General features: G+C 48.2%; 1 protein-coding gene across 2 annotated transcripts in view; it reads left to right on the forward strand.

Moving 5' to 3' along the window:
* SLC12A8 (solute carrier family 12 member 8) overlaps positions 1–24,169 on the forward strand; it is a 132,811-nt gene that overhangs the window by 69,784 nt on the left and 38,858 nt on the right. Inside the window, exons 6-9 of one of the 2 annotated variants that reach the window (XM_060150438.1) lie at positions 7,955–8,068; positions 16,415–16,445; positions 22,902–22,989; positions 23,852–23,883. In XM_060150438.1, the coding sequence (XP_060006421.1) occupies positions 7,955–8,068; positions 16,415–16,445; positions 22,902–22,989; positions 23,852–23,883 (265 nt within the window). The remainder of the gene's footprint in view (positions 1–7,954; positions 8,069–16,414; positions 16,446–22,901; positions 22,990–23,851; positions 23,884–24,169) is intronic. The other variant, XM_060150439.1, reaches the window with a different exon arrangement.

The raw sequence follows: 24,169 nt of genomic DNA on the forward strand, positions 1-24,169 counted from the left end.
TGTGTGGGGTTTAAGTAGGATGGGAGTTGGGATGCCAGAGGCAGGGACGGCCAGAAGGAGTAAATGGTGGCTGGGAGGAACCCACAGCCTGGGTGGAGACTTCCTGTCAAAACAGCCACTTATCCTGGCGGGAGAGTGCATTCCTTTCCCCCAGGAGATAAGAAGGCCAGATTTTTTCCTTTCTCAGGGCTCCTTTGAGCTGAGAGCAGTGTCGGGCAGCCCACAGGGGGCTCCGTGGGCGGGGGGCTGGGGGCTCTGCAGTCCCTTCCGTCTGGCCTCAGCCTGACCAGCTGGGCTCCTGGCTCCCCTCCCAGACTCCCTGCAGCCTTGGGTGAGCACCGACCCCGGCGGCAGCGGCAGCCAAGGGTTGAATCCAGTCTCCTCTCTGTGCTTCAGCTTCCTTACCTAAAGAATGCACTACTTCGTGGGGTGGTTGTGAGCAAATATATATAATGCGCTTGGAACGGTGCCTCGCACAAACCCTTGCTCAGCGTTTGCGGCAATCCCGGTTATTATCGTGAGATACCGCTTTGTTTCTTGGGTCCAGGTGAGCTGCGAGTTCCTTAATGTTCGGGGGCATTTGGCAGTCCTTTGCTCGGTCGGCCTCCCCAGGTGAAAAATCTCGTCTCATCTCAACTTGCTGACCCCAAGGCCATTATAAAAAAAAGTTTGGTTAAGCATTTAAAATAGAGCCCGTGGCAGAGGATGGAACAGTTTCTTGCATGTTTGTTAGAAATCCTCCCTTTTACAAGTGAGAAATCCTTTTCTCAGAAGGAACTCCAGGACTGCCTGTCCTAGATTGTAGGGGTTGGCAGGAGCTTCTCTTCTTACTGGAAACTTTCAGCCATCCCCTCCCAAGGGGGCTGCCCTGACATCCCCCCAACCCAGGCCCTTCATCCCCTGGGTTACCTAGCCCTGGGGGCTTTTCCGGCTCTTCCCACCAGCCAGTTGTCCCGGGGGGTGGAGGCCTTCCCCGGGGGCCTCTGGACAGGCCCAACCCCACTTCAGACTTCCCTTCTAGCCACTGCTAGAATGCCCGGCCTTCCCTCTGTGTATTTTCTCTCTGGGTGGGGGCCTGGGAGCTGGAAACCCTGCTCACATCCTCTCTCCACCCTCTCTTTGGAGGACCAAACTCACTAGGGCTGAAGCCAGAGAGGGGGTTGTGGTCTGGGGAAGGCTCCCAGCTCACTGCCCAGAAGTCCTGTGGGGAAGGAAATCCGAGCTGAGGGCGGGGGCCTTGGGGGCCTCTTGTGAACCTATCATTATTGACCCTTCCATCCCTTTCCATTGACAGTCCAAGTCAGTACAGCCTGATCCCGTTCAATTTCAGAATATTTCTGTGGAGCACCTGTAGTGGACCAGGATGGTTACGACCCAGTTCAATGGGAGAATCCAGCAAATGGGGACTTGGTGTTTTGCGGACTCCAAATGGGACTCTAAGCTGGGGTTACTTTCCCACTTTCAGTTCTCAAGCCTTTTGAGTAGCTGGCTTCTATCAGTTCTCTCCGTTGTTAAAACGGACCGATGAATTAGACCAGGAAGCTTTCCGTATCCGCACTGACGGAGGGTGCGCCTGACTGTAAGGCCTAGTGGCAGGACTTGTAATTCATAATTGCTTTGTTTCGTTAGCAGATGAAAAATGTGGCAGTGACCTTGTCTCACAGTCTGGAGCACACATTGTATCCACAGCCACAGAGAAAGGGAAGGGGTAGCAGGGAGGTAGGGGGCAGCACTGACAAGCTTTGGAAGCTAGTTTGGGATTTTCCATCTGCCGCTGGAAATCAATGGTGTATTTGGACAATGTTCCCTGAGTCTTGAGAATGGGCTTCTGGCTGGCAGCTTTCAGAATTAGAAGGGTTCTGAAAAACAATACCTGCTACTGGGAGCGTGATCTACGTCACCTGGGTGCCCGTTGAGATTGCAGCATCTCGGGCCCATCCCAGATGGACAGAGTCAGAATTTGCAGCGAGTCCGTGGAAGAACCAGGGCGTGAACCCAGGTGTCGTGAGTCTTGGTCCTGTCCCCGTTCTCCCCTTCCTCCCAGAGATCTTCCGGGCCTCGTGCTCCACCCCAAGGAGGAGGAGAATAGCCTGGGCTTCTCCTAAATCTATGCCCTTTAAGCTCAGGTTTGGGCTCATCCGTCTTATGACTGAGGCTGCCTCACCCATTGCAGCTCCCAGACCTGACACCAAAGCCCAGGGGAGGAAAGGTCCACGGACCAGCCCAGGCCGCCGGGGTTTGCCGGGCCTAACTGCCCATCTGTGTCCACCTCGGACCGTCTGGGGTTGGGCCGTGTCTGAGTAAGCATGGGGACGGTGTGGGCAGGAGCTCTGTGAGGGCCTTGGTGACAGGATGGGGCCCGGACACGCCTTTCTTTCCTTGTCACTGACCTCTCTATGTCAGGCCATTTCAGATGTGTTGTCCCTCCCCCAAACTGCGGGTCTCCGTCCCTGTGAGGCAGAGTCCTGGAGCAGCCCAGGCAGTGCCAGGTGCTGGGCATACCATCCGGGTCCCAGGCGGGCTCCACTGCACAGGAGACCCTCCGGAGGGGCCTTGTATCCAGGGAGAGGCTTGGCCCTCGCACAAGGCGCCCAGTTCGCGTTTCCCTTGCTGCACACCCTACTGTACTTCCTGCTCCTCTGGGGATCCTCCTCCGGCCGGCTCGCTGGCCTTCTCTTGCCCTCCCCACCCCCAGGCGTTGTTTTGGTGTGTGTGTCCCTTCCCAGAACCTCGGCCTCTCCTTTCCTTTTCCTTGCAGGGCTGCTCTTCCTGTGATCTCCCGGGGTCTGGGCGGCGTGCCCCTCCCTGCCTTCCTCTCTCTTTCTATTCCTGGTTGGACCAGCCTCTCTCATTGTCGTTCCCAGGAAAGGGCTGTCTCGCTGGGCGAGGGGTGGGGGGACCCGAGCCGAGAAGAAAACCGGGCCAGAAGGCCCCGCCTCGCCGCACCCGCAGCTCACGGAGGGGCGGCCGGGCCCACAGTGCCAGCGTCATTTTTAGCAGTCTCACTTTCTAGTTAGTCAGCGGCCATTATCTGACACCCACACGTGGGGGCCGATGACTTCCTGCTGCCTCTTCTAATTTCAGCAGACCCCAGAGGCAGGGCGGCACGGGTGGGAAGCCACAGGGGCCACACGGAGCTTCCCAGAAGCCACCTTACCAGAGGGCGCTGGGCCCGGCCCCGAGGGAGCTGCGCTCTGTAGCAACTTGTGACCCAGGCTGGCCCCTTTGGCCCAGGCGTGGTAGGTGGGATCCCATGGGATCCCTTGGGCACAGAACCCCTGGACCCTGCAGAACCACAGGCGCCCTGGTGGCATCCCAGGAAGCCGTGTTACCCGAACGCTGAGGAGGAAGGTCACGCCTTCAAGTATCTTCCCTCGGCCTGTTCTTGCCTGGTTTTTGTTGTGATTCGTTTTCTCTTTCCTCACTCTGTTCTGTCTTTGTTCTTCCTAAAAGCTCATAGCTCACATGGGACCAAAGTATTTTCTTCTGTGGGCACAGAAACAGATGTTCAGGTCCAACCCCGATACAGTCACGTGCAGCAGCTGCAGACACTGGGCATCCCAGGCCTCTCAGAGTCGGGAGACATCAGCTGAGAGCACCCCAGCCCCTCATGTTACCAGCAGAGTTGCTGAAAGACCCACAGAGGCAGACACATGCTCTAGAAATCTCTGGGGAAACAACTCAGGATGAATTCCAGGGAGACGGTATGGTCTATGGAAAATTGACCTCAGACAGACCTGGGGTCGAGGGTGGGCTCTGCTTCTTCCCAGCTGTGCACACACCCCCTCAGTGTGGCATTCCATAGGGAGACACCCTGTTGGCCCCCCAGAGGTGGAGAAGGGGAGATGCCATGATCTCTGGTGGCGTTTTGCGGGGTTGAAGGAAACCTGGGCTGTATGCGTGTCTCTGTGAGGGAGGGTAGTGCTAGGGACCTGGAGACCGGCCTTCTGGGGGAGAGGCAAGGGCTGTGGTACAGGCAGGTCTGCTGTGTGACCTTGGACAAGATTCTTCACCTTCGTGAGCTTGGTTTTCTCACCTTTGATCTTGCAGGGTGGTTGTGAGGATCGAGGATGATGTAAATTAATTGGCGCCCAGTGACCGGCAAGTATGAGGTGCTCAATAAACGGCCACTGGCGATTATGTTCAGAATTGCCCGGGATGTCCCTGGGGGACCTGCGCTGTCCCCATGCACACAGAGACTCCTCGTTGCTTGGCACCGACTGCAGCAGGAAACGACCTCTGTTCACCCCGAGGCAGGGCGTGGTGTTGCTCAGGGCTTGGGACGGCGTAGGTGCCTGCAGGGCGTGTCAGAAGTCTCAGGTACAGAGGCAGCCCCTGGAGTAGAGGTCCTGAACCTCAGGGTCCATTCCCCCCACAGAGGCTTCAGGGAACCCCCAAATGGTATGCAAAATGAGCATTCATCAGCTTCTCAAACAGGGCCGTGACTAGAAGAATTAGGGACCTTTGTTCAGCAAATCAGACAGCAAGACCCACTGTGAGAGGCCACGGCAGGTGGGTCTGCTCTGCCCTGCAACACTGGGCATGGCCAGCTGACCTCGCCCCACGCCTCAAGTACAAGCCAGCCAGAGACATCAGTGTCTGACCTGGACACCCGCTCTGCAGAAGCCTGAGATCCAGCTGGACCACTGGTTAAGGGTCTGGGCGAGAGACTGGAGCCCCGGGAGTCAGGGCGGAGGCCAGTGGGCCAAGCCTCTGGCGGGGCTGGATCAGGACTGGGGAGCCTGACGTGAGGTGGGGTGTCAGGTGGGTGGAAGTCATAAGGGCCCGGGAAGGTAGGGGCGGAGGAAATGAGGTAGGTCCACCACGTGAGCCTAGGGCTCCTTCTCATCCACTGGAATGTGGCACATGTGAAGGGTGGGCCCTAGGGTCCGCCCCTGCTGGAGTGGGCTTGGTCAGAAAGGTCAGAAAGTAAAACGATCTCTTAGGCCTTGAATTCCAGTTTGAAGAAAATCACTGCAGGATCTTACCTCAGAACCTATTCAGAGACCTCAGGCTGTGGGCTGTAGGTGTTCCCTCTCTCTCTTTTGCTCAATTTCTTTTTCTTTCTTTTTTTGCCCCTAATTTTACTTGCCTTTATGTTTTTCTCATAAGCCACTTAAATCATTTTGAAAAGCAGGGAGAGGATAAATGGAAAGAAAAGAAAAGAAATGAATTTGTTTATAGAAAAGCTATCTGGAGAAAGTAGGCTTTCAGTTGTGGAAAGTTTTGTTCGCTTTTCTAAAAGACTTTAATTTTTGATAATTTGATTATGCTCATTAAAGACAGGTGGAAAATTTGTAAACATAAAAAAAGAAAGAAAAAGAAGTCCAAAGTTGCATTATACGAACAGCCACAATTAGTATTTTGGTATGCTTCCTTTTCCTATATATATACGTTAAAACTTTTTTTTGTATTCATCCTATAAATGGTATCCAGTTTTCTTACTGAACGTATATCATATATAACATGGACGGTTTTCTTTGGCACTAAAATGTCTTTCTTTAAATGTTTTAAATTTATTTTATTTATCTTGGTTGCGCTGGGTCTTAGTTGCAGCAGGCAGGCTCCTTAGTTGCGGCATGTGAACTCTTAGCTGCAGCACGCACGTGGGATCTATTTCCCTGACCAGGGATCGCACCCGCGTCTCCTGCCTTGGGAGGCAGATTCTTAACCACTGTGCCACCAGGGAAGTCCCTAAAAAGTCTTTTTAAGCATTTAAATACCTCAGACTTTCAGAGTTAGACATTTAGACACCCCCCCGCCCCGTTTACCCTATTATAAATAACTCATTGACAAACATCTTTGTCCATAAAGTTCATTTTCAAAGTTAAGGTTATTTCCTTGAGAACAGCTCAGAACTGGACTTTGAGGGGAGAGGGCTGGGGCCAGCAGCAGTTGTCAGCGTGAGCGTGTGCTTGCGAACGTGTGAGGGCTGCCCTTGCGGTGGCCCTGCAGAGAATGGACCCCACCCCCATCCCCGAGTGAGCCCAGTGACTCATTCCCTCACTCTGTGGATCTTGGTGGTGGTATGGAGGGAGAGAGAAGGCATTCCAGTGACTCATCTATGGCGCCTGCAATCCCTCTGACCCTTCAGGCTGACCGGGGCCAAGCCCTTCAGGCCTGGTGACCAAATACCCACCCATGTCAGGGTGGCCTCGGGACGGCGGAGATCAACGGAGCCTGATGAAGTGTTTGTGTCCCGCACGGCCGGCCTGCCCAGCGCGCAGCCCTGCGCTCAAATGTGCTCAGGCCTGTGCCTCATCCAGCCTGGCCGAGCTCCCTTCCAAGGCAGGCTGGGCTGGTTTTCTCCTCAGAAAGTCTAGTCAGCAGGGTCAGCCAGCGGATAGACTAAAGTTAACTTAGCTATTATTGCTGTTTTGTTAATGAGGGGAGGACCGGCTGTGAAGATGCCAAACCATTCGGAAATGTTGCACAGTCCTTGGGATTTAAAGTTCAGGAGAAAGAGAGCAGTCAACAATGATTTTAAGTCCTGACTGGACTCCCCAGGGTCCCTTGTACTTCACTGAGCTTTCATTTTACTATTTTTTTTTTTGAAAAATACTTTTCCTATGAAGATATGAATCTTGGAAGCTGTGAGAAGTGCTGGCACTATCATTGGATTCATCAGCGAGACGGCGCTCTTTTGTGGATGGAAGGTCAGGGTGAAGTTAAGCCCCGAGGGCGGTGGAGGACAGGCTGGCAGGAGATGGTCACCGCAGCCCTGGGGGTCAGCTACGGCATGACTGACGGCTAAGAACTCATCCTACGTAGCTGTGGGGTTGGAGGGAAAAGGAGCAGGACCCGGTTCTCTTGGACTGGAGTTCACGGGAACAAACCAACTCATTCTCCAAAGGCAGAGGCTGGATATGCTGGGTGTCCCTGAGCCCAAGGACACTTGACTTGTATCTTAAAATTCCACAGCCCACTAACATAGCCACAGGTGCTGTTCAAGGTGACCTCCTTTGACAAAAAAGCAAAGTGTCTGTAGGACTGAAACCTCTTGAAAACTTTCATTTAAGGCAATGTAAAAAGTGTTTAACATGCTTTGAAAAAATCATATCTGAGATGTTCCTGCTGTAGAGTAGTCTGTGAACCAGTCAGACTGAACGCACGGCATCAAAAGATCCAAGAGGAAGATTCCTTTGGTGTGACCCACATTGGCACCCTGCGTGCTGTGTGGCAGGCACAGTGGTGACCCTGGGGGACAGAGGTGTTTTAAGACCGCATCTCTAGCCCCAAGGAGTCTGGTTGGGGAAAGACCTAGTGTGGCTAGTCATGGAGGGCACTTAGGAGAAGGATTCTGATCAGGGAGCTCATGTAAAGCCCAAAGGAAGCAGAGCTTGAGTTGGGCTTGAAGAGTGAGTACCATACTGATGCTCGGAGATATGGGGGAAGGGTCTGGAAGCAGGGGACACAGGGCTGGGTATTAGTGGCGTTCTTGGGCAGAGTCATCTGCGTCACTGTTGGGGAGAGGAAAAGGCCAAGGACGAATAGGAAATGGTGGGCTGTTGCCAGGCTGTGGAGGGCTTTCACACTCATCTGAAGGAGCTTGGTCTTTATTGTGTAGCTAATGGGGATCCGTGGGAAGGTTTTTGAGCAGGGAGGTAACTTAATGTTTTAAATCAGAAGGAGACACGTCAATACATACTCATTGAAAGATTTCAGCTGTACTATAAGCAAAACAATACAAATGCTACCCTTCCTAGAGGTAACTACTGTTCTTCTTCATGTCATTTTATTTACCTATATCCGTAGATACAGTACATAAAAATCAAGCCCCAGAAGTGGGAAGGAAGATGGTTCTGTCATCTTCTGTTTTCCCTCCCTGCTCCCCACCCCCAATCACACCTACTTTTGCTATTTAAAGTTACATAAGCGAGGACTGTAATCTAGGGAAGCCTGTGCTATACATCTTGTCACTTGGCTCATTTGGCTTTCCTTTGTTTTATTTCAGAGCATGGTTTTATTGGATATTCACCAGAACTGCTGCAGAACAACACTCTGCCTGATTACAGCCCCGGCGAGTCCTTTTTCACCGTCTTTGGGGTGTTCTTCCCAGCAGCTACAGGTATTGGCGTTGGCATTCTTTTTCACTCTCACATTAGGGGTATAAGTAAATGCTTGGTTCCCAAAACTCAGTATCATAATTGACCTGCACATGCTCTTAGGATATATATATCTGACTTTATCAATGACTTTAGCTTTAACTAAAAATCTGTTATTTTATTTTATTTTTTTATTATTTTTTTTTTGCGATACGCGGGCCTCTTACTGTTGTGGCCTCTCCCATTGCGGAGCACAGGCTCCAGACGCGCAGGCTCAGCGGCCATGGCTCACGGGCCCAGCTGCTCCGCGGCACGTGGGATCTTCCCGGACTGGGGCACGAACCCGTGTCCCCTGCATCGGCAGGTGGACTCTCAACCACTGCGCCACCAGGGAAGCCCAAAATCTGTTATTTTAACAGAGAGTTTACTTGTTCATAATTCCTGAAAGCCCCCAACACGATTTAATCCTCCTTACCCCTTATACTCATATGTTGACACCTCTTGGCCAAGTTAATAGAGGGGATGTATTTCTCTTAGGGCTGAACAGGATGGATTCCTCCACAGGACAAGCTGCTCTTTCCACCTTGAAAAGAGTGCAGCCTGGTCTAGAAACTCCCCTTCCCCTAACCCAACCCATGTGCCTTCTCTCAGGGGGGCAGAGAAATGCTATTGTCCTCTTATCACACTGGGTGTGGGTGAAACCAGGATCCCCCATGGGCAATGACTGAGTCTCCTTCCCCTCCCTTTCCTGCTTTCTGCTCTACAGTGGCTGCAGGAGTCTTCCACAGTGGAGGTGCCTGTAGAGCTCTTGTCACCTGCTCAGGGCCCCAGCCTAGAAGGCAGTAAGCTAACATGTTTACCAAATGCTCCGTAAGAAATAACCGTTTGTGAGGGACTGGGTTTGTTCCCAGGACACAGACTGAGCAAAACATTTCATTCTCGATCAAGGCAGTGTCGATGCCCTGGAGTGTGGCTGATTTTGTCTCCTTTTTCTCCTCCCTCTGCCTTCCTCCATAGAGAAGGGAGGAAAAGCTACTAGATTGTTGAAAATTTTTAAAACTGTCCATATCAAATGTGGGCAAGGATTCAGAGAAACTGGAACTCGCATACACTGCTGATGGGAATGTAAAATGGCACAACCATTTTGGAAGATGGTTTGACAGTTTCTTAAAAACCAAACATAGACCATTCCACTTCTAGTTATCTACTACCGAGAAACAAAACGTGTATCCATATGAAGACTTGTACATGAAAGTCCAAAGCAACTTAATTTGTAATAGTCCCAAACTGGAAACAACGCAAATATTCATCAACAGGTGAATGGAGAGACAAATTATGGTATCACCGTGCAGTATAAAACTACTCAGCAATCAGAAAAAAATGAACTATTGATAACCTGTGACAACATAGATGAATCTCAAAATAATTATGCTGTGTGAAGTCAGACAAAAATGAGTACCTTTCTTTTTTTTTTAAACCCCACATTTGTTTATTTATTTATTTTTGCTGTGTTGGGTCTTCGTTTCTGTGCGAGGGCTTTCTCTAGTTGTGGCCACTCTTCATCGCGGTGCACAGGCCTCTCACTATCGTGGCCTCTCGTTGCAGAGCACAGGCTCCAGACGCGCAGGCTCAGTAGTTGTGGCTTACGGGCCCAGTCGCTCCGCGGCATGTGGGATCTTCCCAGACCAGGGCTCGAACCCATGTCCCCTGCATTAGGGGGAAGGCAGATTCTCAACCACTGCGCCACCAGGGAAGCCCAAGTACCTTTTTTAAAAGGTTAAAAGTATATAAAAATCCATTTATATAAAATTCTAGAAAATGCAAACTATAGGAACAGAAAGCAGGTCAGTGAGTGTCTGGGAATGGGGGTGAGGGGAGCAGGAGGGAGGGCAAGCAGATATCGGGGGGTGAAAAAATGTGTTTCTGACCATGGTGATGATCTCACAGATGTGTTCATGTCAAACTTTTCAGATTGTTACACTTTAAATGTGCAGCTTATTGTATATTAGTTACACCTCAATAAAACTGTTAAAATGAAAATAAAATATTAATGACTTTAATCACCTTTAACAACTTTCCTGAACCCCGCTGCTCCCTCTGGCAGCGGCCCCCTTCTGTCCTCAGCACAGCCACCCACCAGTCTTTGCCCTCCCGACTCCGTTTGCCTGTCTCCTGCTCGTCCACTCTCTCCTTTTGCAATTCCAGCCCTGTCTCTCCGGTGAAATGATTCTTTCCAAAGTCATCCGTGGCTTCTGCGTCACTCAGTTCAATGGGCCTTTGCAGTCCCTCAGTGTGTGTGACCTCTCGGCTGCGTCCCACTTTCTCCTTCTTTTCTCGTGCCTCATTCTCCTCGTCTCTCTTCCGCCTCTCTGACCTGCTTTCTAGGGGCATCCTCCTCTGCCTGCCCATTAAAGGTTGGTTTTTTTTAGCCCGTGCCTAGACCCCCTCTCTTCTTTCTCTACTGTTTCCCTTGGGATCGCATCTGTGTCCATTGTTCAGGGACCACACACAAAGCTGACGGCTCCCAGATTTACACCCCCAGCCCAGACTTCTCTAAGCTTCACGTCATATATTCAAGTGCCTACGTGACATCTTCTCTTGGTATCTCAGACCCAGCATGTTCAGAACCCAGCCCATCCCACCTACCCCCCAACTGGTTCTTCTCTACTCCTGAGCTCAGGAATGGCACCTGCATCTCCCCAGTTGCTCAAGCTGCTAATGGGGGTTACTCCTGACTCCTTCTTCTTCCTTACCAGTACCCTCCAAGTTCTGTCAGTCTTACCTCCTAAACTTACCTGCCTTTACCTCCTGCTTCTCTCCGTCTCTACCACCTGACTGCACTGGTCCAAGCTTCATCCCTTACCTGGTTAGTTGCGGTGGCTCTGACCTGTCCCCTCTTGAGGCTTGGTCACAGGTTTGAGGCTGGAGCTAGGCCTTGGCAGTGGCAGGTAGGATCCTGTTCTACAAATCCAGGTGTGCCAGAAATAGTGCATTTCTTTCACCTTAATGAAATGGAAAGAGAGTCAGTCTCTGACTCTAAGCCTTCATTCTGCCAGGATGACAAAACTGATGTCAGTCATTCCTCATGCCTCCGCCTTGCCCTGTCATTCTGTTTCAGGGTCTCAGGGTCTTACCAAGTACCAAGGCATGTTAGGCGGCTTTGGCTAGTCATCATCTGTACACAGAGCCAGGCCCTCCTGTTGTCCTATCTGCAGATCCCTTCAGGTTTATGCTCTCTGCTGCTTCTGAGCCACTTTTGGGGACTGGAAATCTGCTGAGCCTGGGAACCCTATGCTTAGAGTCTGTGTACTTCTCAGACCCTCCTTTCTGTGGTCTTGCTGGATGCCCACCAGTGCTGCCAGGGAGTAGGCCCCAGGTCCCCGTTGTTCCAGATCCTGTGGGCCTTTCTCTTCCTGCCCCTGTTCTAATACGGGCGGGGGACACTGCTGTCCCGGGCCAGCTTCGTGGGCATGGATTTATGCATTCACGCTGGGCCCCAGGCTTGGAAGGGCCGCACACTTGGTTTAATGCTTTGCTGTTGCTAAAATTCTTCATAATTTTTGAACACTGTACCCTACATTTTTATTTGTGCTGGGCCCTGCAAACTGTGTAGCAAATTGGTTTTGTCCCCGCATGCTCTCCCCAGGCTTTCTGCAGCTTTTTTTCTGCTTCCTCAATCCTCGGAAATCTCCTAAGGGCTCAGGCCTTTGAGAAACAGAACCCAAAACAGTGTGCAGGCAAATTCTACTTCTCCCCTGCTGCATATTTCCTCCAAGGCAATAAAATAAAGGTCAGGTTCCTTTTGAATGGACAGAAAAGGAAAGGGGAAAATAAAAAAGAGGAAGAATTTTAAAAGTTAACATCTGAAAATATCCTCTGGCCCCTCCCACTCCCCACCCCCCTCCCCCGATCTTCATCCCCCTCCTGCCTCCCACCTGAGTGTTTGTTTCCTTAGGCCTGGCAGTGAATCCTGATGCCAAGTCAAAAGCCCATGCTTGCAGGCGCCAGGTTAGTAGTTCCACCTGAGGCAGGGCTGTGGGCCTTCGAGGCAGGCAGGACCTCCAGGAGGCTGCCTCAGGCATGTGACTCTGCCGGCCCGCTCCGTGCTGCTCCCTTGGCTTCCCTCCTTTGCCTCTCCAGCCCCTGCATCTTGTCAGAGAGGGGATGCCTGGTGTGAGAGAGGGGCAGGGGTGGCTAGCCTCCCCTCTGGTACTTCTCCCTCCGTTAAGGAATTAGCAGTGGCTCGAGGTTGGAAGATGCCACCCAGGGGCCCAGAATTTGAGCTGGACTAACATTTGCGATCAACTAGTCCAGCGACTCGCAACTTTTCGTCTTTGAATCCAAATTCATTTTTGATAATCACTAAAAAACCTCACTACCCTGGAAATTCTGATGTGCCTCGCTGGATCAGAGAGGGGTATCTTGGTCCTTTCTTCGAGAAAGATTGCTACCTAAGAATATTAGCCAAGCTTCTTTATTTTCTGTGGTTTAAATTACGAAAATATTGTTTTGTAATATTCCAAATATAAAATTATAATATTGAACAAACTGTCTACACAGGTCTCTTTAACCTCACCCCTCTTAGGGCATGTGCTTTACTGTCCCTCCCATCCCCCCAGCCCAGCCAGGTTGAGAATCACTGATCTGATCCTTTGTTTGACCAACTGGGAGAGGAGGAGCACAGAGGAGTTTATGAAGGATTGAGGAAGGTCACCCAGCTTTAGTGACCGGAGTTGGGCCACCATCCCTCCGTGGAGGGTTGCCTTTCCTGGCTCGCTCTCTTTTGCAGGGGCCCCGGTGTAAACACAGTAGGCAGGACCGGCAATTTGTATCACTTGGCTTTCCCCTGGCAGATGTTCCATTAAGCTATGAAAAGCATGGATGATTGGCAGTTTCCATGGTGATGGATTTGCCAAGGCTTAGCTCTGAGTGAGTCATGGCTGGGGCGCCCTCCAACGCCATCCTTTTCTGGAACAAGAGAACCTCCAGGCTGTAGAGAGGGGAGAGGAGTTTGGAAGAACAAACACTTTCCGGTCCCCCCACCCCGCATCCTCATCTCTGGCCAGCAGCATGTCCTTTAGGTTCCTTTAGAGATTTTATCCCAAGGGCAGGAGACATCCCGGGAAGAGCAGCTGAAGCCTAGGTTTCGGCGGCTCCTCTGGATGTGTGAAGCGAGGTCTCCTGTCCGTCCTCCTCACTGCACTCCACCACACCCTGTGGCGATGGCTGCAGGGTGGGGCTGGGGCCTCGGAGTAGACTCTGCCTGTGCTTTGTTTCTGACAGCACTCTCCTTCTCCGAGCTACACCACCAAACTTTCTCTGACAAACAAACATCTCTCCCTACAGGGTTTTCACATGCACACATAGGCAGCCACTCTGGGGATCCAGGACCACAGTACATGGAGGAACTAGGAAATGGAAATTCACTGGGAATAATACCATTGTGTGCAGTCATGTAACCCCTGTTCCCAAATCTCAGGCTCTTACTGGAAGGGATAAGGGCCTCTTGTGGTTGACCACACCCAGCATAAAAATGTAGCAGGGAAACCAGCAGCCTTTGCCAGAACATCCAGGTTACCTCTGTGGTCAAGAGCCCTGCCGTTTCTGTGACGTCCTTTGACCTCCCTCGGCCTGATTCTACACCCCCCGCCCCCCCCCCCACACCCCGAGAAGCTCTGGAGTCTGCTGTGCTGGCCCCCTGGGTTGGCAGGCTCTCTCCGGGACCCTTAGCTCTGGGCATCCGTGCTGGGCCTGCCTCCAGCCTACATCCCCCGTCCCGGGGTATCCCCAGGTCTCCTCCTAAGTTCTGTGTCTGTGGGTGAGAGAACAGGGACCTGCTCGGCCACAACCGGGTCCTGTTTTAAGGAAGAGAGCCCCAAGTAAGGACACCCTGAAGATGGGGCTCACCCTGCTGCATTCTGATGGACTTGTGAGCAGGAACAGGAGAAAAAGAAGCTTTAGAATTATTATACGTGTTTATTTTTGTAGTTTCATTTATAGAATTAATGTATAATTTTATCTGTAATAATTATTATCATTACAGTAGCCTACACTATCAGGCACTGTGCTGAGCACTTGACAGTCTTTTATTTAAACCTCACCATGGCTCCCCTGCTTCTATCAGATGCAGATTTACCATGAAGCTAATGAAGCCCGGGCTTCAGGGTCCCTCGCTTGTGTGACCTCCTTCTAAAGCCCCACTCCTAATTTCATATTCATAATGTTGTCTTTTTTTTTAAGTTTTAGGCCCCACAGACCCTGTATCCTTCCATAGGTTCTATTATTAATCCATTTTACAGATGAGGAAACAAAGACACAGAGAGGTGATTTCCCAAGGTCACCTGACAGAAGTGGTGAACCCCATTGCTTCCCGTGCGCTTTGGAGAGGATGCTGGAAGCGAGGACACATGTTTGTCTGGCGCTGCCCCTGACCCAGAAGCCAACAAATCTTGCTGGAGTCCCAGCGTTTGAAAGTCCCATGATTCGACACTGTCTGAGCAGCATCTCTAGGGCATCGAGAGGGTGGGGTGCTGACAAGTGCTGTCTCCAAGAATAGAGCAAAGAGGGGATGAAAGGTTCCCACCAGGACAGCTAAATAAACAAACCAGTCAGGTACGGAGAAGGAGTGGGGTTTTGGAAATCAGGTGGAAGGTAAGGAGAGGCAACCAGAGTCCTTCGGAACCCAAGGGAGTTGTGAGTGAGGGACAGAGCCCATCTGCCCCCAGTGGACATTTATTTAGCACCTTCCAGGTGACAGGCACCGTGCTAGGCACCTTCTAAATGTTCTTTCCAACTTTACGACAGGACTGCGAGGTAAATAATCTTATCCCCATTTGCAGGTGAGGAGACCAAGGCTCAGAGCCACGCTGCCTCCAAATAACAACAAAAGGTGGCAGATAAGGTTAAGTCACTTTAGTGCATGGATATTCTACCTTAATGAAAAAGAAAAAGAAATCTATGAACTTAAAAAAGAAAAAAAAAATAGGCAGCCGAGAAACAAGCTCTAAATGGAAAGAGGAAATTGAAATTTTCTAAGGTCACAGATTTGGATCAAGAAGCTCCCAGGAGGAAGCTTGGAAGTTCCTTAAGAAAGAGTAAGTGGTCCTTTAACGACCAACTAACAGAAACCAGAAAAGCCTAGAAAAAATGATTAGACTTTTTTTTCCCTTACGAATTCTCATTTTCAGGATCAAAAAAGAAAATAGGGTGGGAGTGGGATTGTGATAATAGGCAACAGGTGAAGACTTTGATCTCTGTGCGCCATGGTTGATGAAGGGGGTGGTGAGAAAAAGACGACCGCTATTTCGCAGATGCTGGTAAGTGGTTAATTGACATTTATACTGATTATTTTAATCAAGAGCTGATTTTAGAGATGTCTGAGGGGTCAGTTCCTCTCCTGGCCGTCCATGTCTGTTGTCACAGACATGAGTCAGGGCACCAAGCCTCAGTTCACCTGTTGCCACCTACCCAAACCGTAAGCACCATGGCAATGCTCAGGAAGGTCTGGATGGCGCTGGAGGTTTAGCTTCCTCAACCCGAGCTGGTAGAGTGATGGCCAATACCATCACCCTCACAGTTAAAGCTGAGACAGTGAAGATGTGCCAAAAGGCCTTAGGACTAGGGTGGAAGAGCGAGTCAGATGGCTTTACCCATATGAAGGAAGCTGTTTCCTAAGTCACATGGTAACAAGGTGCAGCCCATATCATCATCCTGATACAGGGCGAGGACTTGTTTGGGGTAAAGCAATTAACTGCTTCCTGGAACTGGCTGTTCAAGACAAACGAGGAGGGGAAATGCCCTGGACCAGGACAGACTAGTGATTCAGAACTGGTGACAGAAGTTCCTGTGAGTAAACTGATGCTGATTTTAATTAAGTTCAGCACTCTTGTTGGGGCGGGGGGGTCACCCCAAATTAATCATGCAGTTACTCTGTTTTAAAAAGAAAAATCCAAAAAAAGCAGGGATGTTAGAAATGGAGAGACTGTATGATGTGGAGGAAATAACACTGACTTGAGACCAGGAAACCTGAAGATGAGTTCTGCTGGTTCTGCAAGCAACTGGCTTGAAAACATATGCAAAATCGCCTCCCCTCTTTGGGACTCGGTTTCCTCATCTGTAAAATAAAAGGCTGGAGTCTTAAACCTTCCAGCTTTAAGAGTCATTGATTCTAAATAGACACTTTATAGAATTTTAGGAAGCCTGCCAAGAAGAGTGTAAAGATCAAATAGGAATTTCAAAATGGACACTTGGTGTTTTCCAAACTGTGCTCCATGGAACACTAACAGTGAATAAAGTGTTTCATTTTTTTAAAAAGTGTTCAATGTCAAATAAGTTTTGGGAAATACTGTGTGCTACATTTCTCTTTTTAGAGATGGACAATGAAAACCAGCATGTTATATGGTAAGTCCAGCAGCAAGAATCTCTCTAATCTTGTTTAATCAATGTTTTCCCAACGTTCCCCGCACCCACCCACCATGGAACCTTTTTGTTTTAGTGCCATATCTGTAAATATCTCTGGGAAATAGTATCTGTTCTACTACACGCCCCCACCCTAAATCTAGCTCTAACATTAATAATAGTATTTTTAAATTGCACCAGAAGCAGAAAGGAAGCAAAGTAGGGAATCTCTTTTATAGTTGACAAGCATGGGTGAAAAAATATGAAATCAAAATAATTTTTCTAAATCTAACTGGCAAACAAGACATTTATAGTCCACTAGAACTAGAGATCATCTGCTCAAGAATCGTGTAGTCGTGCAAGGGCAAAATTCTGGGAGCCAGAGTGTGCAAAACAATCTAACAGGTGTGCCCGGAACACCCACGGGAGTCACCCTGAGGCTTCCTGTCTGGAGTGCAAGGTGCCGCCATTTCCTTGTCTCTGGGGTTTTTTGTGTATAGTACTGACTACTTATTTTCTGGCTTCTCTGTTTTGTCCCTGAAGCCCACGTCCTGGTTGTCTGGGTCTGACCCATTTCTGGGTGGCCTGTGTCAGTGTCAGCTGTTTCTGCTCTCACTGACCAGGATCCCCATGTACCCCACAGCAGGCCAGCTAGTGGGACCTCTAATCAAGGGCCCGGTCATTGACTGTGGAAGGGATTGTGGTGGGGAGAAGAAAAGGGCGTTTGTTCGTTATGCATACAGAACCTGTTTGGTAGCAGGAAGCCATTAGGATTAAGCCATTAGGATTAATCAATCACTTTCCTAGACAGAAGCATCTATACGAATGGAGTTCTCGTGGGTCCTCATTTCTTAACTTTTGTAAATGATGTGAAGGAAGGAGTACAGGATGACACGACAAACTATAGGAGGTACTAAAATGGCAAAGAGTAAATAGCAGTATGTAATCTCAAAAAGCTGAATGAATAAAATTGCATAAAATTGCCACGGGCTTGGGGGCAGAATGAGGTCACTGCAGATGGTGGAAGCAATGTGGCCAGGCAGGTGAAACACCAGTAAACCTGGAGACAGGTGAGAACCTTGGAAAACGGTCAGAATTTGGGAGGTCCAGAAAGGGGTGGTGTTAATGATTGAAGTTAGTGGGGCCTGGGAATCAGGTAAACATGGAGATCCGGCCGGGGTTGGTCTTGGTACCAGATTGTCTGGCAGCAAGCAGTGGGGCCCTAGCCCTCAAGCAGAGCCTCGGTGACGGGACGTGGTCCCAGGAGCGCTGGTCAGAGGAAGGCATGTCCTGGGCATTCCTCTTCTGATCCAAATAAGACTTGCACGTGATAAAAAATAAAAATAGTGCAGAGGTGCTTGTAACATAAAGCAGTAGTCTCTCATCCCCCTACGCCCAAAGAGCCCCTCCATGGGGGCAACCATTTTTAATACTTTGGGAGCTAACTACATTACCAAGCAATATGCCTATACCTGTAACCTGATTGATTAATCAAAGTCCAGACGTAATTTATTGACTCCATGCTAAGAAATAGAGAAGGTTTAGCTCATTTACATGTTCCTCCATCCACTTCCCAATTTTTGATAGTTATATTTTAATATTTAGTTCTTTTTTGATTGCCTTTACAACTTTAAATAATACTCTTAAATCTCTGTTATCAATTCTAGGCTACATCCCTTCACTCCTTATTGTTAGTATGGGAAATTAATATTCTGTGTTGTGTTTTAGGATTAATGTGTTAGGGTCATATTTATTTTATGTGTAAAATATTTTTACAAGGAATGCTTTAGTAATCTTAAGGGAATCCCTAATTTTAAGGGAATCTGAATAATCCTTTTATATTTGTGTTTTAGAGCAATATTAGGGAAGCTATAAGTAGATTATTAGCAGGTTAATGGGCAAAATCTCATGAAAGCTGTAGTTTACAACTTGAAGTGAACACAGTTTCACTCAAACACACACTCTACTAAAAATTTTTTTTTGTCTTAAGATTGCAAGTCAAAAGGCTTTGGAACTTCAAAGACAAGCTTCAGTATTCTTGGAAATTTCTTGCTCGTTTTAGCAAACACTTAGAAACTCCCCTTTATGATGACAAGATACAGAATAAGTTATAGCATTAACTTAAAATTTATTGCGACTGGTATATAAATATTTGCTAGCTGTTTCCTTATTGACCTAACAAATTTAATGGCTAACTCACCTTTCAGGTTTTCTTATTAAACTAATCGAAGCTTCTAACATTCAAGCCAGTCCTGAGTGAAGGTCATGGGACTTTTGTTTCCCACACTACTACAACAAAAATATAAGTGCCTTTTCTCTTCCCTCTACTTCTGTTCCCTCTTTTCATTTCCAAATAGCCGTTAGCTATAGCTTTACTTTCACTTCATCAAGGTAGGTAATATTTGTATTCTACTTTGTAGCTATAGTTAAGTCCTCTGTGCTACGTCTATAGGTCAATCTTAGAAGCTAAAAAGCAATAAACGTATATACTACCATGACTATGTAGCTGTTCACTGAAGACTACAATGGGCTGGGCTAGAATTCCATTTCCTTTACTGCTATTCTGATGTGGTCCTTGTGTCATTTCGGGGAGAATGTTCCGAGTATCACGGCCAAATGGGTTAATTAAAGAACAATTTTATTAGTTGTTTAAAATCATGTCATATTTTAGTTTGCTTCATGTTTAAGTGTTGACTTTCTTGTTCACTTTTCCTAGAGTTTCAATGAGCTTTTTTTTCTTGTTGCCAAAATATGCAGTCAGCGTATTCTTAAAATAATTCATACTGTCCATTGTGTTGAATCCAGCTCCCATCCAGAGGCATCCCTACTGGGGCCTCCTTTCTTCTGCCTCAATCCCTACTGGTTTCTCTGCTGTACAACGGTTATGCTGGGACTTATAAATTCCTGAGTTATTATCGCTGCTTTCTGAATCATGTGTTTTTCTCCTTCACAGTTTATATCCTCATTTTGCTGGAGTACTTGCTTTAGTATCTTCCTCAGAAACCATATGTGGGGACTTCCCCGGTGGTGCAGTGGTTAAGAATCCACCTGCCAATGCAGGGGACACGGGTTCGATCCCTGGTCCGGGAAGATCCCATGTGCCACGGAGCAACTAAGCCCGTGCGCCACAACTACTGAGCCTGTGCTCTAGAGCCCATGCTCCGCAACAAGAATAGCCACCGCAACAAGAAGCTCACACACCACAGCGAAGAGTAGGCCACGCTTGCTGCAACTAGAAAAAGCCCGTGCACAGCAACGAAGACCCAACGCAGCCAAAAATTAATTAATTAATTTTAAAAAGAAAGAAACCATATGTGGGAGGTGAATTTTCTAAGCCCTTGTTAGCTTAACTTTACTTTTTTCTTTTGCAGTACACAGGCCTCTCACTGCTGTGGTCTACTCCGGTTGCAGAGCACAGGCTCCGGACATGCAGGCTCAGCAGCCATGGCTCACAGGCCCAGCTGCTCCGTGGCACATGGGATCTTCCCAGACCGGGGCACGAACCTGTGTCCCCTGCATTGGCAGGCGGACTCTCAGCCACTGCGCCACCAGGGAAGCCAGCTTAACTTTACTTTCACTTAACTGGTAATCTGGCTGAAACTCTAGTTTCAAAATAGCTTTTCCTCAGAATTTAAATATCAGTGCTCCATTGTTTTGTAGAATTCATGGTTGCTGATGAGAAGTTTGATGCCAGTCTAATTTTTGTTCCTTTGTAAGTGTTCAGTTTTTAATCTTTGGAAATATTTAGGATTTCTCCTGAAATTGCACAATGACGCATTTAGGTGTGGACTTTTTTGTTGTTGTTTACTTTATGGGATATTTCAACATAGAGACTTTTGTCTGCCTCAGTTTGAAGACATTTATTTCTATTGCTACCTGGTTATTTTCTTTTATTTTCTCTGTTCTCCCTCTCTGTTCTCTCCTGTTAGTTGGATGTTGTAACTCCAAGATTTCTCCTCTATTTCTCCTATTCTTTGCTCAAAATTTCTACCCCTTTATTTTTCTGTTCTAAATTCTGGGGTATTAACTTAACTTTATCTTCTAGATCTTCCACTGCATTTTTTGTTTTAGTGATCATGTTTTTAATTTCCAGAACTTTTTCCTTGTTCTTAGAGTATTTTTTGTTTTTCATAGCATCTCACTTTATAGGTAGAATATTCTTCTTGGATGTGTCTGGGGCCACTTATTAGTGTTTTCTTCAGAATTCTCTTCTGTGTCCTGATTTGTATGTTTCTTCCAGCCCAGGTGGTTCTGCTTTTGTCATGCATGTATCTGTGTATTTGTTGCTGGGTTTCGTTACACACTTGGCGATCTCTGGTTGCTGGTGTGGGTCCCCTGCTGTAGTGTATGCGGGTCTGTCTCCCTGATGGGGTTCTTCCTTCATGGGAGAGCTGACGGCAGCACATTTGTGGGTGTGGCTGGCTCTTGAGGAGGGCTTCATTTGGGGTGTGAACATCCACACTAGCGGCCCTGGTTTTCCTTGGGCAGTTTATTTAGATCTTCTAGAGAAACATTCCAAGGCTTTCTTTTCCTTCCCTTTTATTCTGTATCATTTTCTCTATTTTCTATGTGCCAGACATTTGTAGAAACTTTTCATCTACTTAAGGCTCTTTGCTTATAGGCATGTATCCATTTTCCCCCTTAACTACCCTTTTAATAGGATCTTGGGAGGGAGGGGAATGAGAAGAAAGAAAATGTGCCTAACATTTTTAAACAAATGTTTTTTTGTTTTAAATAGCATTTTAAAAAAATGCTATTTTAAACAAAAAGACCTTTAAGAATTACTTTTCCCTTATTTCAAAATGATCACTATAGAAAATTAAGAAAGTAGAGATAGACAATAAAATAGAAAATGATCTGTTTTTCCATCACCCAGCAATAACATTGTTAAGATTTTGAAACATGTTCTAGTTCCTTTTTCATTTTTCTACACATCTATTTATCTGTTTTTTTTCTTTTATAACAATAGCATCATACCATATGTCCTGCTTTAGAATATGCCTCTGAAATTGAAACGATAGCTTTGAAATCTCTTTTCATGTCACAGCGTATCCCTGACAATAATGGTGACCTGGTATTTATTGAAAGATGTATCATCACATATTTAGCCAATCCTCTATTTTTAGACATTAGGTTGTTTATAATTTTCACTATTATAAACAAGCATTTATAAACATTTTTGGATAAATCTTTACTCATATCCTTGACTGTTTACTTAGGATACAACCCTAGTAGTGGAATTGCTGGGTCAAAGTTTATGCAGGTCCCCGCCTTGGTCCAACATTCACAGTACTCTATGAAATAGCTCTGCTTTAACTTTCTGGGCCCAAACTTTCACTTCACTCCACTGCACTTGAGTTCCCTCAAGCATTATAGCAAGGGCGTTAAGAGTACAATTTTTGGAATCACACAGACCAGGGTTGAATCTTAGCTTTGCCACTTACTAAATGTGTGGAGGCTATTTTAATTAACCTCTTTGAGCACTTGTTTCCTTTTCTATAAAATTGGGGAAATAATTCTACTTTTCTGATGTGGTGGTTGTGAGGATTAAACGAGATAAAAAATGCATGAAGAGTGCTTAACACAGGCTCTGTCAGGTTCAAAGGGTTCATAAATCTGTAATGACGGGGTTAGACCCATTCCTCTCCCTAAGCCCTTGCAAATCTTCCTTCAAGTCCACGTTCAAGATGCACCCACTCCTGTGGGCTTGTAGAGCGCATGTGGGCTGGACCCACCTGTGATGTTCAGAGCACATTGTCTTGTTGGTTTCCTGTGTGTGTGTGTGTGTGTTTGGACTGAAGCGATGTCCTCACCGTCCCGCACTGTGCTGTTCCTCCTTATCGTGACTAACTGCTTTTCACGCGTGTTCATGGGGAATAGAGTCCATGATGAAAAGGAGCTCGCCACTCAGTGTTGGTAGCATCAGGATGGTTCTTTGGAGTTTGTTTAGAGCCCTTTGGCAGCTCAGGAGCTTTGAACATGGTAGCTGGCTCCGATATTGGTTGAGACCTGCCCCTGGGACCCCTGAACCCCAGTGTAGTCTGTGGGCAGCAGAGGAAAGGAACTCTGCTGAGCAGGCAGTGGTGGGTACTTTGCTAAGGCGGAGCCTCTCCTGGATGTTGTCCATCTGGAAAGCAGAGCTCAGAGCTCAGCATGTGGCCTTGGGACCTTTGTGTGGCCTGCCAGACGTCTCCCTGGCCCTCATTACTTTGCACTGGGCCATAAGATGCTTTTGAAGCCAATAGGGCTTTCCTCCCGAACTCACCCAACCCACAAAGGTCCCTTTCATGCCTCGAGGATGCCTCCCCAGTTGCCAGGGGAGATTGAGAAGTGCAGTTTGCAGAGCTGCATATGGGAGGGCTTGGCCCTGGGATCCCTTCCAGGAGAGGGCCCCGAGGAGGGGCAGATGATTCGTGGAGTATGCAGCTCACCCTTCTCTCCCATCTGGGTGTCTTTCAGGAGTCATGGCCGGCTTCAACATGGGGGGCGACCTCAGGGAGCCTGCTGCCAGCATCCCCCTGGGCTCCCTAGCAGCTGTTGGCATCTCGTAAGTTCCCCTGGTGGCAATCATCTGGAGAGAGGGAGAGAGAACCCCAGGCAAAAGAGGGGATTGCTCCTTTAGTTCTAAGAGTGCCCCGACTGTGACCTATCTATTCTATATTCCAATCCTCCTTTTAACACTCAGCCAGCTGGAAAATTCACGTCTGGTGGGTTCAGACGATTGCCCTTTCCTACCCGCTGCCTGGGAATGCAGCAAGGAGGAGGGCTGTTAACCAAGATGAAATCCTTTCTTTCCTTTTTCCTCAGACTCCTGTCCCTCCCCCTCCCCCACCCCCGTTTTGAACTTGGGCATTTTGTAACCTTTGAGTTTCCAGGGTCATTGCAGGGAATATAAAGAGGAAGAATTTTGCCGTCAGACAGACTACGATTTACATCCCAGCCCAGCCGCTGGTTGGCTGTGTGACTTCAGGCAATTTACTTAACTTTCTGAGCTTCCTTTTTCTTCTCTGTAAAATGGAGGTAATGAGAACATGGGTGCCCCGTAGATTGTGGAGGAGATGCTGTGTGTAACAGCACGTAGTAGGAGCTCAGAGGCTGACTCTCCTCTTCCCCCAGCTCGCCTCCCTGGCACTGCCGCAAGGCTGTCAGGCGTCCCTATTTTAGTTCGCACTCTGCCACCCACGCAAGCAGGCTGGGTGCCTTGGGTCTGTTTCTGACCTTCTAGAATCTTCTGTTTTCTCTCTGTACACGGGAAGAAGCTCCTCTGCCTTCACTGGGTAGGTGTGAAAGGTAATGAGATCCCAGACATGACAAGGGCCCAAAAGGGTTAAAGTGCCTGTATTATTTTAACTGTGATGTTTTAAAAAATATTACTGTGTCTGTTTCACCAATGCTGTGTTTGCTTTTAGCTTGTCATGATGGCACTGTTGCTTCTAGCCAGGTACACAGCACCTGTCTCTGTTTTGTGCTAAATAAGGTGATCTCATCGGGAAGAAAATGAGGCTGACAGAGAGAAGGTTGGGTGTCAGGCAGGAAAGGAAAGAAAGAGCCCTGTCTCGTTTTTGGTCACAGCTGGGAGGTCCTGGGAGGAGCCTTTAGCCCATCCTCCCGCTGTCCAGATGGGGATGAGGCCGCAGGGGTCATGTGACTTGATCGAGGTCACAGGGCATCTGAGGGCAGAGCCAGGTCCCTGCTGGCCTTTCACATTCGGCTTGGCTCTCTGTCAC

This window comes from Lagenorhynchus albirostris, chromosome 5 (genome assembly GCF_949774975.1).
Source record: "Lagenorhynchus albirostris chromosome 5, mLagAlb1.1, whole genome shotgun sequence".
In the NCBI taxonomy this organism is placed as follows: domain Eukaryota; kingdom Metazoa; phylum Chordata; class Mammalia; order Artiodactyla; family Delphinidae; genus Lagenorhynchus; species Lagenorhynchus albirostris.